The sequence below is a fragment of the Lineus longissimus genome, chromosome 3 (genome assembly GCF_910592395.1).
Source record: "Lineus longissimus chromosome 3, tnLinLong1.2, whole genome shotgun sequence".
In the NCBI taxonomy this organism is placed as follows: domain Eukaryota; kingdom Metazoa; phylum Nemertea; class Pilidiophora; order Heteronemertea; family Lineidae; genus Lineus; species Lineus longissimus.
The window spans coordinates 17,804,766-17,823,471 of record NC_088310.1 but is presented as its reverse complement, the minus strand read 5'-3'; the positions used below and the strand labels follow the sequence as shown (position 1 = coordinate 17,823,471).

The 18,706-nt window shown below is 40.7% G+C and overlaps 1 protein-coding gene across 1 annotated transcript; it reads right to left on the bottom strand.

Moving 5' to 3' along the window:
* Positions 1-2,578: 2,578 nt before the first annotated feature.
* LOC135484061 (kanadaptin-like) lies at positions 2,579-18,674 on the bottom strand. Its single transcript, XM_064765153.1, has 12 exons — positions 17,655-18,674; positions 17,251-17,419; positions 16,501-16,684; positions 16,135-16,277; positions 15,189-15,349; positions 14,801-14,870; positions 14,320-14,509; positions 13,766-13,892; positions 9,596-9,827; positions 8,888-8,952; positions 4,948-5,029; positions 2,579-3,883 (listed from the first exon to the last, which is right to left on the bottom strand). Exons 1-12 carry the CDS (start codon positions 18,597-18,599, stop codon positions 3,834-3,836), a joined length of 2,418 nt encoding a protein of 805 aa, XP_064621223.1. The 5' UTR covers positions 18,600-18,674; the 3' UTR covers positions 2,579-3,833.
* Between the last annotated feature and the right edge of the window lie 32 nt (positions 18,675-18,706).

The following is an 18,706-nucleotide window of genomic DNA, read 5'->3' as shown; positions in this document are numbered from 1 at the left end:
TCTGCTATTGTCAGTGTCTTTTATTTCCCGGTCTGCATTGTTTGTCAGGCTGATTTTCATCTTGACCCGCAATGTTTTGAGGTTGCTAAATCACTCACCTAAATCTCGATGGTGGCATCGAAAACTCATGAGAGTCAGGATGGCTGATATTTGACTTGGGGAGACTGGATGAGACACTGTTGACTTTGTTAGTTAGCCCATCTTGTTAATGTTGGCGACATGTATTTAGCCTACAAGACGATTATGCATCCCTCGGACAACAACCTATTCCTAGTTATGTTACAAAGGATTGGCACAATGTGTGAGTTCCCCATATATGTATCTATCTGTTCCTGCTTACTGATGTGTATTCAACCCAACTTGGACAGGGAATGATCTTTCTACGGTATTCCTGTATGAGTGCTACCGGTACTGGTAAGAGCATGTTGGGACGAACTTCTGTCTGATCACTCGAGAGTGGAGTCCAATCATATAAAATCCCTAAATGTTTGTGGAATTTCATCCAGTGCGACAAAGTTATTTTTGGCAGGACACTTAACCCTTTACCTCACTGGAGAATCAGTTCCCAAGAAGTCTGATCTTACAGCAGCTGCGTAGGAAAGTGTCTGGGAAAATGTGTGAATTGAAGAAAAACAGCCACAATGTCGGCTCTCTGGTAAATTGTGGGGCTCCAAGCCTCACCAAAATAAGCCTTGGAGAAAAGGCAGTTCTTATTTGTCATGTTTGTGCATGATGAGAGAATGCTTGCTTTGAATGTCCATCAGCTTATATATAAAAACCAAACCTTCACCGTTCTTTGATGACTGTCTTGAACCAGTTCTGGGACAAATGACAGCCACAGTCAAGTGAAATCACAGCCAAATGACCATTGGATCATGATATGCCTGGATTCCCCAACTCCTGCCATGGTCTTTGCCAGTGGCAAACCGTAGAGGTCAATCGTGCCTTGACCATGTGGCCTGGTGACATCACTGTCTTGAACCAGTTCTGGGACAAATGTCAGCCACAGTCAAGTGAAATCACAGCCAAATGACCATTGGATCATGATATGCCTGGATTCCCCAACTCCTGCCATGGTCTTTGCCAGTGGCAAACCGTAGAGGTCAATTGTGCCTCGTGTCCTGGTGACATCATTGCCAGACAATTAGTCATTCGTATGTAATTCATGGTAAACCACCGGCCATTGCCAATAGTGGTGTGATTTAGTGAGGTGACCCAAGTCCATTCAGTAGAAGCGTGATACACAGATATACGTCCCTGTTCTGTTGGAATGGGCCTATCTGAAATGTTTTTTCCTTGTATTGAGCTAATGCCAGTTATTTAGATATACAATAACACCTCTCTATTAAGGACAACCTTGGGACTGACAAATGCTGTCCTTAATAGAGAGGTGTCCTGGTTAGAGAGGTAAAATTGATTGGAAACAAGCCATTTGGGACCAAACTAGTGTCCTTAACAGAGAGGTGTCCGCTAAGGGAGGTTCCACTGTACATCCATTATGGTCTCACAGTTCACCAGTTTTCTCGTAATGGAGTCCGGGTCGGCAGAGTGGCTCCAAGGCTTGAGGCTCAAGATGCGTACATAGGGCCTAGCCTATTTATTGATAGACAAGTGGTGCAGAAGTTCTGGTCCCAGGAGGAGGCAAGTCTCGATACCACAGTGTGTTGTGCTTCATTTTGGAACAGACTAAGGAGACAATAGTGTGCATCTGAAGATTATGAAATCACATATTCTTGTCAAATTGATTCTGAAGTTGCCATTCTATAGCCCATTTCATGAGAAAATGGGCATGGGCACTTTTTAGTGAAATTTAGTATAATATACCCTTTTTATAGGGTCCAAATATACTAAAAGAAATAATGGTCCTAGACAAAACCTATCCAGGAAGTAAAATCTGAAAGTTCACGTGCCACAATCAATTAATGAAAGAAGTTTGTACATTATTTCATAGACGGGTCAAATCAATGACCGTATATATATATATGGTAAATGATGTTATATAACATCTTTTAAGGTTCCCTTATCCCTTGGCAGGACGTCAAACACAGATTAGCCAGGGCCGGCCAGTATCAGCTTTTCTGTTGGTCTATTTTAACTACACTGTACAAAGTCTAAAGAAATAAGAGACCCTTTCCCTGTCTAGATCCAAGAAATGTATGGCCTGGCAGCCATATTTGATAACGGATCTGACCCAAAAGTAATAGGTCACCTCTCCTATCTCACCTCATCATGTCAGAGATAATTCAAACCCATTCTGCAGTTACAGTCCAGAGTTGAAACTATATTTGATCCAAGTTCTCACATGCAGACCAGCATATCAAGTTCCCGCTGCACACAATCTTGTTTCTTATGACTTGGCCAAGACCATCCAGCCTCACACAATCCATTCTTTCGTGAAATGGAGTATGCTTTTTAAGAAAAGGTGTTGCAATCTTAGAGACTTGCGCGTCAAGATGGGCGCGAGACAGTATAATCCATCCAGAGCCTAGCGTCAGTTCCTGATGTGCTCTATCCTGGCTCCAACCATCAGAACAGAAAATAAATCCCAAATGAATCAACAAAATATTAACAAAGACTATTTCACTACAAAATTTATTCCGATCAATATCGCTTATCATGATAAAGTGTTATACACTTTTTCATATGTGAATGTACATTTCACCGACAAACAAAATGAATTTCCTCTTGTTTAAGAAATACAGTTGTTACAGGCCATCAATTCACCCTAGCAACTGGTGACAAAATAAAACACTACTTTACTCAAAAGAAAAGAACACTTTGTGACAGTGATGTTGGGACAGATTCTTGTCCCATCTGATTTGTTCAGAGCGCCATGATTCCATCGGACAACATCGCGGAGGACAATGACAAATCAATAAGTAATTCATCAATGTAGCAATAAGCACTCACTCTGGTGCAACATGGAAGGTAATCTGAACTGGTTACAAAATGTCTAACAGGTGTTGACCAGAAAGTTACCATGGAGATGGAGTGTTTTTTAATTTCCTAATCCAATGACTGTTACCCTAATGCAATTTGCAAGCAGTATTATTAACTCTGAAAAAGTTAATTAATTGGAGATTAACTCGAGCCATAAAATGAGTCAAACCATATTATGATCAGCTGCAGCCTAATCCTGCTGAATCAATAATAATAATCAGGACCTATACAATCGATGCACCGCCATGGGACCCAAACAGTAAACATTAATAATTCACACAGGAAACAAATGGCTCTTTTAATATGCACTCATTGCAAAATATGATTTATTGATCCCGATGTGTGGGTGCTCATACATTTCATGTCTGTTTCTGACCACGTTGCTCCATGAAATTGTCATTGTGACTTTGTTTTAACACCTCACAATGATTTGTCTCCAAACATAAAAGAAGACACGTAATTAAAGGGGTAGAACGTTTATATTTTACTGGTGGTTCAGGAAAATAGAAATGCAGTTATACACAATGCTGAAGTGCAGTTTTTATACTCATCCAGTCTTAAAGGGGGACTATAGGCAGGAGGAGAGGAGCTAATATGGCCATCTTCAAGTGACTAGTATACACAGTAAGGCCCTTGGTCATGTCAGTCACAGCACAAAATATATTCCTCGCACTAAGCGTGAATCCTTTCGACCTACTGTGAGATGTGAGAGACCCCTATTGGCGGCTTTGTGTAACTTTATCTTGCCTGCCTAGCTGCTGCCTATACTGTCCCTTTAAGGAATAGAGAAACAGGTCATCTGCAGGCCTCTCCAGAGATATCTGAGAGGAACAACACTAAGAAGGCGCCAAGCACTTCACGGAAGACCAACACATCCTCTCTTCTTGATGCGTTCAATATCCATACTTGTCATTCAAGCTTGTCTTCCCATCACCGCTCTGATCTGAAATGAAAAAGACACAAAGATTATTCAGAAAATTAGATTATTACAGCACATGTACAGAAGCACCTCTATTAGCAGACACCTTTCTATAAAGGACAACCTCTCTATTAAGGACACTAGTTTTGGTCCCAAATTGGTTGTTTCTATTCAATTTGACCTCTCTAATCAGAACACCTCTCTATTAAGGACAAACTTGTAAGTCCCGAGGGCGTCCTTAATAGAGAGGTTCTACTGTACATGTATATTGTAAGGCAGAACATACAGAGACTTGGACTTAGGAGGGACGCACCCTTAGGAGTATTGAACTGAACACAATTGTGTCCACTCTTCAAAGACTTGAAGCTCTTGTTGTGACATGGTTGATGACAAGTCCTCTACCGATGAATTCTTTCAAGTTTGATGTTCTGCTGCTGTAAGCTGCTGGCAGACGACTAGGCTTGGCCACTGACAACTTCTGCCCTACAAATTTAGCACCAGGCATCTGGGTAATCTATGATCAAGCTTGAAGCTTTTAAGCATGAAGCTAACATAGCTTCATGGTTCAAGTAAAGTGCAATCAAAGTACAAAAGAACCTGCCAATGCAGACATGTTCACCATGAGGACAATCTTGCCATACATGTACTCACAACATCTACCTAATTAGTTTGACAATTGCAATTCGTTTTGGTCGGAAGGGTGTCCTTCATAGAGAGGTTCTTCACAATGGATAAAGCCAGTTATTCAACATATCTCATTTGTGTATGAACAGTTTAAACTGGGGCATGCATTGGGACAGTGAAGAGATTTTATGAATACTGTTTCCACAGGCCACCTGAAGGAATGGATCAGCTTAAAACTAAAGGACAGTTTTATAGTCCCATTTGATAACAGACCTATTTTCAACCCTAGCTAGCGAACAGTCCCAGAAGGACATTGTCAACAGTTTAAGCCAATATTTACGTACAAGGCCTTTATAGAATTTTAGGGGGTGGGATGGGCTAATGTTCAGTCCTTTTCACATGATCACCATGCAGACCCCTGGAGTCCAGATTTGTAGATGGTGGAAAAGGACCCTATATCTCACCTTTTGGTGGCATCCATACAGCGTAGTCTGGGTCAGATTCGTCATACTCGACGGCAGGTTTTGATTTCTTCTTCTCAATTTTCTGAAAGAATCAAGACAAAAGTCTGATTAATGTAGATAAAATGTATATAGATATAACAGTATATTGGAAAATTTGTTTGATTCCAGCTCCAGCATATCTTCAAGGACCTTTGTAGCTTCAGCAGCCATCTCAAAGTTTGTGATCATCTGACGGTTTGATTTCAAAGTAGCTGAGGAATAGGAGACAGGAACACATTACAGTGGCCCTTTATAGCAGACACCTCCCTACTAAAGACACCGTTTCTACTAGGGACACTGAATTTGGTCCCAAATTGGTCAATTCCACTATATTTGACCTCTGTAAGTGTAATCAGGACACTTCAGAATCTGTCACGCCCGAGGGTGTCCTTAAATAGAGAGGTTCTACTTTGCCACTGAATTTAAGACAAGTTACCAGTGCCTTTGTCTTTGTGAGGACTCAATGCTCGCTATAAATATTATGTAAAGTGTCGTTGATCAAACTTCGAGGAGTCTACCTAATTTTGAATTCTTATTTCTTGCACTATATTCTGTTCTTTCTACTGCATTTTATTTAAAAACAGTAGTCTAGAGTAGGCCTGACATAATTTTCTTTCCACATTCGATTTATTCGAAATATCAAGGCCCCGATTGTATTAGGTTAAGCTGCCATTAGCCACCATTGAATGCTATTTTGGCTTTAACCACCCGTGAAGCTGTTTTTTTTTCGTTCTTACAATCTACTAAACTTCCAGCACCACATCATCGATTCAATTTTATTGCTATTACTATTTATTGTGGTGATCTTGTACCCATGCCACCAGCGACCCATTACCGGGTACAACATTAACAGCCATTCCCTAGTGATGGGCTATTCATGCCATTGAAAATTCACTGAAGTTACGCACCACCAAGCAGGTGAACTAATACAATAAACGAGTATCGGTGAATGAATAACATCATGACATTTGAGATTATTTGGTAAGGGCGAATACATTTTCAATCGATTGACTAACTACGTGTTTGGTTGAACTGATTGTCCCATCTCATCTCTTGTGGCTATGAACTATTGGCACAACTGTGTCAAAGTCACTTGGCCTTGTTGTAAGAAACTTTGCCTTGATTTGATCAACATTTTCAAACAAATGTGACCCGCTCTACCAAAACTAGGCGCTTGTCGCATCTGAACTTGGCAGGTTGATACGGACTTGTTGTTCATTTCCCTATTGTACACCTTTTGTGAAATGTGACCAAATCAGTTTGTAATAGATTTCACAAAAGGTCTACAATAGGGAAATGAACAACAAGTCCGTATCAACCTGTCGAGTTCAGATGCGACAAGCGCCTAGTTTTGGTAGAGCGAGTCACAAATGCCAAGATGATGACATCTTAAACTGAAATGGTACAACATTCCCCTTGGGGCCGAGACCCCAATGCCTACTAGTAAACGTTTGACACAAGTGGTGAGATAGGAGAATCATGTCAACCAATGTCATGAACTACTTATGCAACTGTGTCAAAGTCTGCTTGATCTTGTTATATGAAACCTTGCCTTTGATTTGATCAACATTTTCAGACAAATGCCAAGATATTGAAGTGGTATAACATTCCCCTTTGGAGCTGACACCTCAATGCCTACTAGTAAACGTTTGACACAAGTGGTGAGATAGGAGAATCATGTCAACCAATGTCATGAACTACTTATGAAATCGTGTCAAAGTCTCCTTCATTTATCATATTAAACTTTGATCAACATTATCAGACCACTGCCAAGTTTATGATGTAGGACATTTAAAGGGTACAACATTCCCCTCTGGAGCTGACAACCCAATCCCTATTAGTAAACAACCGAGTCAAAACACGTCCAGTCGAACCTCTCTATTAAGGACACCCTCGGGACTGACAAGTGCTGTCCTCATTACAGAGGTGTCCTGATTAGAGAGGTCAAATTGAATGGAAACAACCAATTTGGGACGTAAAGTAGTGCCCTTAATAGAGAGGTTGTCCTTAATAGGGAGGTGTCCGCTAAGGGAGGTTCCACTGTACTTCGGACCAGAGGTACTATAGGCCCTGTAATCAATATTGGACATGTCTCGCACAGCGAAACCAGGCGCATGGCGCACAGAAGATGAGCCTAAAGGACACCAGGAGATAAAGGAAGAAATTGATGTACTCAGATTTCACAAGGGGAGACAACAGTGAATTGACCAACAAGTTCGTCTCAGCCTGTCAAGGTTAAAGCAACTTGAGCCTGGGTTGTTGTGATAGGTCACATATTATTTTAAGATAGGCCTACTCCTGTTCCTGTTCCTGATGACGAAGATGCGCGATTACAAAACGATTATGTGAACCTGTCTGTCACCTGTCACTTTGTTAGATCACACAAATTAAAAACCTCCCTGTGATAATTTCCACCTCAGGTGTGACTTTCATGCATGTTATGACTAGAAAAGTGGACTAGAGGAGGAAAATGTTTAACCCGTTGGAACTCTGTCTTGGCCAAAATGAATATACAGTAGAACCTCTGTATTGAAGACACCCTGGGGACTGACCAGCGCTGTCCTTAATGGAGAGGTGTCCTGATTAGGGAGGTCAAACTGAATGGAAACAACCAATTTGGGACCAAAAGTAGTGACCGTAATAGAGAGGTTGTCCTTAATAGAGAGGTGTCCGCTAAGGGAGGTTCCACTGTAGTAATATGACAAGAGGAAAAGGGAAACACGTAACTTCCCAAAGGGCTCCACAAACAAACAATTTCTGCTATGGCGACCTGTGATGTAGTCATGGCAACTTAACGATCAGGATAGGAAAGAGGGTGCTGATTGGTCATGTCATAATCAATCATCATGTTGTGATGGTAACGTTGCAAATCACAGCAACAGAAATCGTACGTTTGCAAAGCGCTTAGACCATCCTTCTAAATGGCTTGAAATATGTTATCATCTGTCATATTTTGACAAGCACTCACTTAAATCATCCACTTGTTCACTTTGGTTAAGGTAAGGTCACGATAAAACCGCATAAACTATGATATGATAACCTGATTCTATTCAAACCAGTGTTTGATGCCATAACCTTGATCGGCATAAAAGGTATCATGACCCAGGTGGATTTGATAAGATTGTCAACACCTTATGACGCAGAATGATAGTAAGAAAATTTATACACATTAATAATTAGTTTATACAATGCACACATAACAAGGTAAAATAAGGATATGTAACACATCCATAAATAAATAATTAACACAAAATAATATGTTATATACATGTGGTTACATATTCTAAAAGGTAATGTAACATTGTTTTCAATACAAAATGCATCAAGACTTGTAGCTGCAATGGCTTTGGTGATGCAATTTCGGTTGGTATAAAAATAAAGGCAACAATGTAGTTCAAAGTGTTTTAAAATGTTTCCAAATGACCGAACACATTTTTTTTAAAGCACCCTCGAAAATGGCTAATTCTTTTGACCAAATAGTTCTGTTGTAGTATCAGTGTTCTTTTCCAAGGCAAAGGCCTAATTTCTGGACCACAATGCCTAAATGATGATGATGAAGGGATCTAATCATAAAACTCAACCATCATTGCTGCTGAATTTGTTTTGACCCTCAGTCAACCAGTTTCACTCAGTTTGAAAATAATAAACTAAATCTGGGGCTGAACCATACAGACTATCTCGGGACATCTGCCATCCCAGTAGAGAGGGGTTTAGAGGGTGATGAGCTACTTAGTAACATCTTAAACCCTTTAAGCTTAAAAGAGGTAACATCTGCCCCTGGGCCCAAGACAACTGTCCGCTAGTACTTAGTAGGCAGGAGAAATACCAAGACTCAGTACTAGAATTTATCAGTGCTGCCTTCTACCTGAAACTAGTGAATTTAAAATCAAGTCACACCTACCTTATCCATTCCTGGGATCAACGTTCTTTTCAATGCATTGGATGGCTTTAGTTCTGGCTTCTTGCCTGAAAGAGAAGTCGCAGGGGAGATGTGATATAATAATATAATAATAATAATGAGTCTTTTATATAGCGCAATTTCGTGACACTATAGTTCTCGCTCAAAGCGCTTTGGGATATCATATTAATACCCCGGTCTCCACAGAAATCAATCAGGGGTTTCAAGGAGCAACCAGAAGGTGCTCACTTGAACTCGACCAGTAGGGGAACTAAGCAGTGACTCGGCCGGGAGTCGAACCCACAACCTCCTGATCATGAGGCCGACTCTCTTCCACTGCGCTACCGCTGATCACTATTGATAAATTTATCAGCTGGTTGGGCGGTACCCATGGACAACAGAGCAAGGCTACAATTTTAGTGCTCTTTTCCTGCCTTATGGTTGTGACTTTGTCCTCAAAGGACCAAGTTAGTATATGTGGAAATTAAAATCAAACGCCACCATGGAATCTCTTCCTATGCAACACTGAAATGATGAGGATGACTTATTTAAGGCCTTACCACCGCACTAGCTGGTATCTGTACTAGAATTGGACTGGGAGAGTGGTGCGAAAACGTAGGCTCAAAACAGAAGTTTTGCCAAAGGTTACTGGCAAAAGTTTTAGCCCTATCTGACAATCTCGATTTTGGAAAACATCCTCCAAAAACTCACCTAAATACAATATTTTACTTTTCTTCATGGATGGCGAGGAATCCATTTCAGTGACAGGGGCAGGTGATATGTCTTTTTTCATTGTGGTGTTTTCTGCTTCTTTGTCAGATTCTTTCTTCATCTTGGCATCGTCTGCTTGTTTGATAGGTTCTTCATCTGGGTCTGATTCTTCATCTTCTTCTACGACGCTGTCACTCTCTGGTACAGCCGACACTTCTAGCTTTGGTGGTCCCTATCAAAATGAGGAGGTTGTTCAAGTTAGGGCTGAGTATTTATCAACAACAGGTTTACATTTCTCTTCTGTGTCGATGTTGGTAAGCTCAGTCAGTGGCAGCGACAATCATCATGTCATGATGTTGTTATCGTAGGTCACTGCAACTAAAATTGCTTGTTTGCATGGCGCTTCAGCGAATTCTCTGAAGATTGATGATGGGGTTCAGTTTTTCTCTTACTTACTTTTGGGGTAAAATATCATACTATTTTAGAAAAATATTATACTATTTTAGAAAAAAATCATACTATTTTAGAAATAAATCTATGACAGTGGCAAAAGAAAAAAGCAATAAGCGAGATGGAAGTGATCACAAATCACTTGGATCAAAGAGATGCCTCATAAGGTGGTTGCTGATCACAGAGAATGGGTAATTGGTGAGATGGAAGTCAATAAACACAACTCACTAAGATCACGGAAGGGCACAATTAGGGGATATGGGTAATTGGTGAGATGGAAGTCAATAAATACATCTCACCAAGATCAGAGATGGGCACAATTAGGGGGGTGATAATTGGTGAGATGGAAGTCAATAAACACATCTCACCAAGATCAGAGATGGGCACAATTAGGGGGGTGATAATTGGTGAGATGGAAGTCAATAAATACATCTCACCAAGATCAGAGATGGGCACAATTAGGGGGTGATAATTGGTGAGATGGAAGTCAATAAACACATCTCACCAAGATCAGAGATGGGCACAATTAGGAGGTGGTAATTGGTGAGATGGAAGTCAATAAACACAACTCACTAATATCATGGAAGGGCACAATTAAGGGATATGGGTAATTGGTGAGATGGAAGTCAATAAACACATCTCACCAAGATCAGAGATGGGCACAATTAGGAGGTGGTAATTGGTGAGATGGAAGTCAATAAACACAACTCACTAAGATCAAAGCACAATTAGGGGTGGGTGATCAAAGGGAAAGGGTAATTGGTGAGATGGAAGCTCATGCCGACTGAACTCAAGTTTCACTCCGGTACAAAAAAGACATTTTCTACATGAAACTTATTTGATCAAAAGCATGAAATATAGTTTAACATGTTTAAGACACTCCTCAGAATGAGTCAGAATGGTCATCGGTTCAAAGAGATGATGTCCCAATCTATGGAATTTCAATTGAAATCTCCCTCTGAAGCCAAATGCTAGGTTAATTTCAGTCCATATAAAACTGCCTATGAAAGGAAAAGAGTGACGAGGATTGGTATTGCTCTCAAAACTGAACAATAGTTACAAAAGAATGGGAAATAAAACTATTTTATGGGGTTATATGGACATGACTGGCATCTTTTTCATCATCATCATCATCATCATCATCATCATCATCAGTCGTTGCTTCATGTCCCTTCTGGGACTTTGCCGCCTAAGTACGGGTTCACTGTAATGAGTAGTTGTGCGAATTTGTGGTGGTGTGGCGTAATGTTAAATATTTACAGATATACAGCTATTTACAATACATGCAATACATCCAGTGTCCTTAGAGCTCCTCTAACGATTTAGTCTTATCCATGTGACCTTTTCAACTCTTATTGCAGAAATTTAAAGTCTTTTACTAGGAGTTTGGCGATACACATTTATATGCAACAATATTACCACGCATAAGTGTCCTTAATCCCTGCCCAGAATCCGTCGAGCCTTTTTTTGAATGACTCAACTGAAGGTGCCATCACAACATTTTTTGAGAGAAAAAATCCTTGAAAACTAGCAAATCTCAGAGTAGCTTTTCTCACCTTAAAGATAAAGATCTGATAAAATGCTTCAATACAGCAAGTGACTGGAGATATTTTCAAAATTTCACATAGATCATGATACGTAACTCTTATAAAAAATAAAGGAGATTTGAGTAAAAACAAAAAAAGGTCAAGCGACGTCTCGCGCAAATCATGACATCAGTTGTACTTATTTAACGTGTGCGTTTCAGAGGAAATGAACTAGCATGTTGAAATGAAAAAACCTTTCAATTAAACATTTTTAGAGGATTTTTTTTGATAATGTCAAAAAAATATGGAAAATCTTGCCAGTTCAAGTGACCAAATTCATCTAATTAGCACAAGAACAAAGGAGCTGTGATAATTAGTGAGTAGTGATCACTGAACACTTCTCACTAATATCAAAGGATGTTCTAATTAGAAGCAATTAAGATTGAACATTTATTTAATTGCTGAGAACGTTTCAGAGAACACTGTTCAAAATTTAATTGAATATTTTGAAATTAAGCAATCGACCAATGAGAGAGCATGAGATAATTGCCTGACCAATCAAATTGCTTGATTTCCAAGAAACCATCATCAGCTGTCAAAATGTCACTATAAAAGCAAAAGAATTGAGTGAAATTTCATACCAGCTTCCAGTTATCTGACAAGTGACAACCAACGACAAATCAAGAACCAAATTCTGCCAAGATGTCTACTCACAGCCAGATGATGAAATCGCTGACCCAGCTCGTCACTCACTCATCCGACTGGTCTGCAGACCATCTTCCAGTCTTAGCCAGTTTATCTGCGGAACCTCAAGACACAAGTCCAAGCAGCCCAAAGTCACCACTACCAGCCTTTCAAATCTTCCTGAATCCGTCGAGTCCAACCTTTCAAGACTGGTTTGAAGATGAGATCCGCAGCCCAGAAACCCCAGAGACGAACCTGGAGGACTTGGAAGCGATACTAGCCACACCAGAACCCAAAGCACCGATTCTTCTTGATGACAGTGGTTACTCCTCCCCAGCAGTTCAAGCCAAAACCATAACGCTAGAGCCTGCCTCTCTACACATCCTCATCCCAGAACCAAACACCAGTTCATTAGATGGCCCGGCCTGTACTTCAGTCCAGAGAAATTACGAGCCAGTTGCTGAAATTGTACCTGAGAGCCAACAGCCACCATCATCATCTACAGTCATCGGTCGCTTCTCCCAGGACCCAAACTTCCAAGAGCTGCACGACACGCTAATGAACGCCTGCCAGGGCGAGCCTGAACCAGTTACGTTGATCCAAAGCCAGGGTGAATCCACAACGGAACTCTCAATCCGAACGTCTGCTCTATCCATGCAGTTGACGTCACTTGAAGCACAAGTGGGACAGGTTGCTACTGATCTCCACAACTTCTACAAGTTCCAGATGTCAGGGCTAGAATCCGAACGCTTTCGAGAACTCTACATGACGCCTTGGAACAAAATCCTGATCAACGCATATTACGATAACTTACAGCACGAATTGATAAACCGAATTACGATAAGTGTCGACGTACTCGAAATGAAAATGTCACAGTGTCGTGAGATGAAACGCAAACGAGAAGACGAGCCCCAGACTTCATCGAAGAGACGTCGGCCGGTATTTTCCGCTCACGCTACCGCAGTACTGAACGAATGGTACAATGCAAACGTCAACAATCCTTATCCAACGCAAGAGAGTGTCAGCGTTCTGAGTCATGTCACGGCAATCTCACAAAATCAAGTCAAAAAGTGGCTCGCCAACAAACGTACGCGGAGTAACAATACGACTAAGAAAGACTAAGTAACGATGCAAAGAACATTGTAAACCAACACGCTACGCTCTTTTCAGCCTTCTGTGACATTTGTTTTGAGATTTTCTTGTGCTATGGAATATCTGTTGTAAAAGTGCTAAGATTAAACGCTTTCTGAGGTTGTTTTCTTTGAAAGTGTATGAATGATCTGCATTGACACCCACGGTGCTTTTCTGAAGCAACTCAATCTTGTGCTAATTTTTATAGCGTCTGCTGTAAATATTGTTATAATTGGTCATTTGTATCAAGTCGTAAACATGCTGTATATATAATAAATAAATATGTTTGAATAAAACAGTTATGATAGAATATACTTGTTGCTTTCCTCATTGGTAGAATAGAACAGGTTAGTGTTCATAGACAAGAGTTTATACTCACAACTGGTCCTACTTTCCTTGGGCCTGGTCCAGTGGGTCCTTTCATCTTGCCAAACATCGGTAAAGGTTTATGGGCAGTTGGAGCAGTGGATGAACCAGAGGATGGTGGCACTTTCTTTACATCTGATCTGTTAACAAGAAACAAACTCTTTGAAGTGGTATCATACGACTAGCCTCAAGTTCCTGACTCTAAAGAGAGATCAGTAGCAAATATTTTAAATCCACAAACCAAGGTCATGTCCCCTGTCTTTGGTAGGTGACATGTGTCTATATTTCCAAGAGTTGGCAGTCAAGTCTGTCCCAAAGTTTTGAATGTGGCCAACAATTGCATAATGACAGTCAGCGCAAAGCATTTAGACTGTGTAACATGGCGCTCTGAATAATACGATTATAAACTACAAAACGCATAAAAACTGGCCAATTGTATTTATAATTGCAGAGAGATCACTCTCATGATTCAAAACGCCATAGCATAATCCTGCAGACTGACCAACCTTGTACGAGATGAGTTTGCAGTGGGTAATTTGGTTTGGAAGATGGTGATACTTGACTTACTTGACTAACTGGGGCAATGATGCTGGCTTAGCGACATTGACAAGCCTTGTCAGTTTCTGTTCCTCCTGTTTGAGTTCAAACAAACGAGCTTTGAGCTTCATCCTCATGCTCTTGTCCATGGCACCTGACTTGATGGACGACATGTAGGCATCTAGGTCATCTGCCTCATCAGACTCTTGCTGTAAGGCATCTGAAGGGAACAGAGAATAACATGTACATGTGCTTGGTCTGTCATATGCGTGAGGGTGTGGAAGGGGGTTCAGCTGATGAGCTTTAACTAATCCTGCAATTTCTTCATCATTCTGACATTGGCTTGCAATCAAATATTTGTCTTGCTGTTATGAGCAGGTTGGTCTACGGTCGAAGTTTGTTCCCAATCCCAATATTAGTAGCTGGGGCAAGACATGGCGACTAGAGTGGGTAACTGTTGACCCACAAGTTCAACTACAGCAGAGATTCACTTGATCAACAATGCACATACCTTTTCTGGCCTTTTCCAGTTGGCGTTCTATAGACATGATCTCTACTTGAATGGAATTCAATTTCTCTACCTGCAAATAAACAAAGGACACACGCTTTAGTAGCAAATGTTATGCATTGAAAAGTTAGGCTAGTTCTTTCTTCGTTTTTCCCCCAATACTTTTCTTCTTCAAAATTACTCTCCACAGTTTCAAGACAAACACATCACATACAGAATCTATGTTTGCTGGACATACATTTGACACACATGGAACGACTTCCAGTAACCAGGAGGAAAGAAAGATTCAAGTCACAACCTAGAGACGAAGTCACAATCTCGAGACAAAGGCACAACCTTGAGACGAAGACGTGACGGAAAGGTCCACCCAAATCAAATACACCCATCTTACCAAAGTTTCATACGTCTCCACGGCAGACTCATGTTTGCCCGCTTTCTTCATTCTCTCCATTCTCTTCTTCTCTATCGTTCCCGTACGATCCAGGAACGTATCTTCATCACTATCGTAGTAATCGTCATCCGCCCAATTCCTAGCCTTCTTTTTGTGACTCTCTGGAAAAGAGAAACAAGCATTAAGTTAAGACAGTACTGTAAACCCAGAAGTTTTTGCCGCGGTTCTGTGAAATTGCAACACTTGCATACTTTAAACTAAGCGTTTTGACAAACTAGATATTCTTTTTTTGGGCCATAAATTTTTGCGATTATCTTCAGACAGAAAAAAGCAAAAATAATAGGAATGCAAATATTACCAGGGTTACAGTTTGTCTCTCCAACATTGCACACTGTCAACAATGGGATACATTCAGGAATCTTTCAAATATTGTTGTATAGTAATTGTAAAACCTTTCTCATGAGTAGCACTGTAATGTGTAATTCTTGGAATTAAGTGTGCGGGATTATTGGAATTGGGTTTAGATAAGATACCGGTGGATAATCGTGGAAAATTCCCACGGTCTACTTTTAATCCTGGATTCTCCCCAGCATGATCAATTACGTGATCAATTACGTCAGCATTGATGCGGCTCCTCATTGGATGGAGACGCATCAACGTTGCCCCCTGATTGGTGCAGACAAAGCTGCGCATGGATACAAAACAGCTGTCCGCACGCTCTCGGCAGAGAGAGAGAGAGAGAGAGGTAGAGAGAGTCCCGAGTATTTCTAATCATGTGCACGAATCGTCATCCCGACGAATTTTATCAATTATGACTTTGGTGTGTATAATTTTGTGAAGCAGTGTTAGAATAAAGGATCCGGATGTTAGAAGGCAAATTCAGCTTCTTACTTTTATAACCTGTGGAAATACGACAATATCAGCTACTTGAATTCTCTGTACGTACCATGTGTAGACTTCCTTAATTCTCCCATTCTGTCCAAGATCCTGCAAGCCTCTAAAGCACACTGTACCACAGCCTCCTTTTTCTTTCCACTCACAACTGCCTCAGCAAAGATGGGCTCCCCAGTTGGAGAGTCAACTGGGAGTCTAAAGATTAGAAAGAAAATCTTATGATTGGACATGAAATTAAGTAAATAAGTGTCAGTATCTCATTAAATTTAAATTCTTCTCCTTAAAACTTTGGTACTGTCGGATTTGAAAGTTCTGATTCTTTTCAGAATTGCCCTTTCTCCGACTGAACCATTCGCACACAAAAGCCGTAGTTTGCCCCCCCCCCCAGGAGATAGTTGTTGTGCAGAATTTAACTTACTCCACTTTGCAGTGTTGCTTCCCAAAGCCTGCTTCAATGAACTCATACTGTGGTATATCGAATCCTTCTCTTTCAAAATAACCTCTCAGGGCTTTCTTAGGGTCTTCAAGGTACAAGTTTTCATTTACGGGAGTTTCCACTGCAAATGGATTCTCTGCGTCAACTTCCCGCGCTTCCTCCATGTCTGAAAATACAATCGTTCAATATTTAGACATAGAACTTCCAGAAATTTCCCAATGCAAGGAAAGATTTGTTGGTGAAACACAAGCAGAAAGTTAAGATTTCCTCCTTGTATGAAAGACATTATCACAAATGTGACTCGCTCTACCAAAACGAGGCGCTTGTCGCATCTGAACTCGACAGGTTGATACGGACTTGTTGTTCATTTCCCTATTGTAGACCTTTTGTGAAATCTATTACAAACTGATTTGGTCACATTTCACAAAAGGTCTACAAAAGGGAAATGAACAACAAGTCCGTATCAACCTGTCAAGTTCAGATGCGACAAGCGCCTAGTTTTGGTAGAGCGGGTCACAAATGTCATTGTCTGGAACAACCAGGACTCCACGCAAATGATGAACTCGTGTTTACCCATAAACAATGGTGAAGACAAGAAGTTTCATAGGCAATTTACATTCAAATTTTTGTTCCTCCTGATCAACTGTCTGCTGGACAAAACGGGTCTCAAATATTCCATGCAGCACCTACACTGAAGACAACCTATTCACCCCAGTATCAAGTCCTACTTACCAATTCCCCAAGAACAAGACGTATCCTGTTTAAGGATTGTTTCCTTTCGTTCTCTCTCCTCCATCTCAGCTTGTCTCAGAACCTGAGCTTCCATCTTCTGTTTCTCTCTCTGTTCTTTCATCTCAGTTATCGATAGCGCTGCCTCTTCATCCTGGTCTTCTGAAGGACCCTGAAAAGCAATGGATAAAGGTAGAGAACAATTTTAATCTGAACTTTAGATTCTGAAGACTATTTCTAACAAGTGGGAGACAATATTGCAGGCCTACACTGGGATGACTCACAGACCGTCCCAACATTATGCACTCCATTTTCCATGAGATATCAGGCTTGTAAGTTATCCCCAGAATTCCTAAGAGAAGTTATTATCAAAGAAAACTATTCATTAATCATATCACAAGACTAACCTGTAATATGAAAAGTCTGCTGCTGCCTCCAAATTTCAGAACATGCCCAACTCTGACACGGAAGTATTCGCGAGGTTTTACTTTGTTCTTGTTTATCCATGTTCCATGCGTACTATCCAAGTCATACAAATACCAGCCAATTTCATGAAGACTGTTCTTTTTTGCACAATACTGCACAATAGCATGATATCGTGATAAGGAAGGATGTTCCATTGTGACATCACAACTGGGAAGTCGGCCAAAAACAAAAAAGGATTTTACTTGCAAGTCAACATCGTCTATTATTGTACCATTTTTCAACACTTCAAATCTGTAATCTCCTGTTTCACAAAGTCCTCCCCAAACTGGCTCCTTATACGGCAAACAAATTGAATTCTGTTTTAGCTGCTCTGCAGGTGAAAGACTAGACATTATTTGCTTGCGTTCTTTTTTCGGTTCCTCCTGTTTTGCATTCTTGTTGGCAACATTAATGTCTTTATCAGTTTCGTGTGACACTGCAGATCTTTGATCACTGCTTTTCCTTTTCTGTTCATCAGCTTTACCTGCCAACACATCTTGTACTTTTTTGTCGACCTTTTTGAAACCAGGCCTTGGTCCAAACATCATAACTGGCTTTTTAAATCCGGGATTAGTTGTGTTAGCGTCATGAAGTGCAATTGGTTCAAAAGTGCCAACGGCTGGAGTGGCTTGTACAGGATCAGTAACCATATCCACACTGCCAGGTGTGGCTCCTTTCATGCCATCTTCAGAACCTAAGCCTGCTGTGGAGCCAGCAGCAGCAGCAGTGGCAGTGCCTGTGCCGGCACAGCCTCTGGCATCCGATTCTGAATGGGGTTCAATTTCAACATCAGTTTTTGGGCCAACATTCTCCGATGCTACCTCAATGTTCAAACCTTTGTCCACAGGAATATTTTCCAAACTGGTTGCAACGTGTTGTTGATCCATTATTGAAAATTTAACCAACAGTGAACGTAAAAAAACAGAGTTTTATGTCGAAAAACTAGAAGAAAACGTTTTGGCTTCCATTACGATTCCCTTATAACAATGACAAA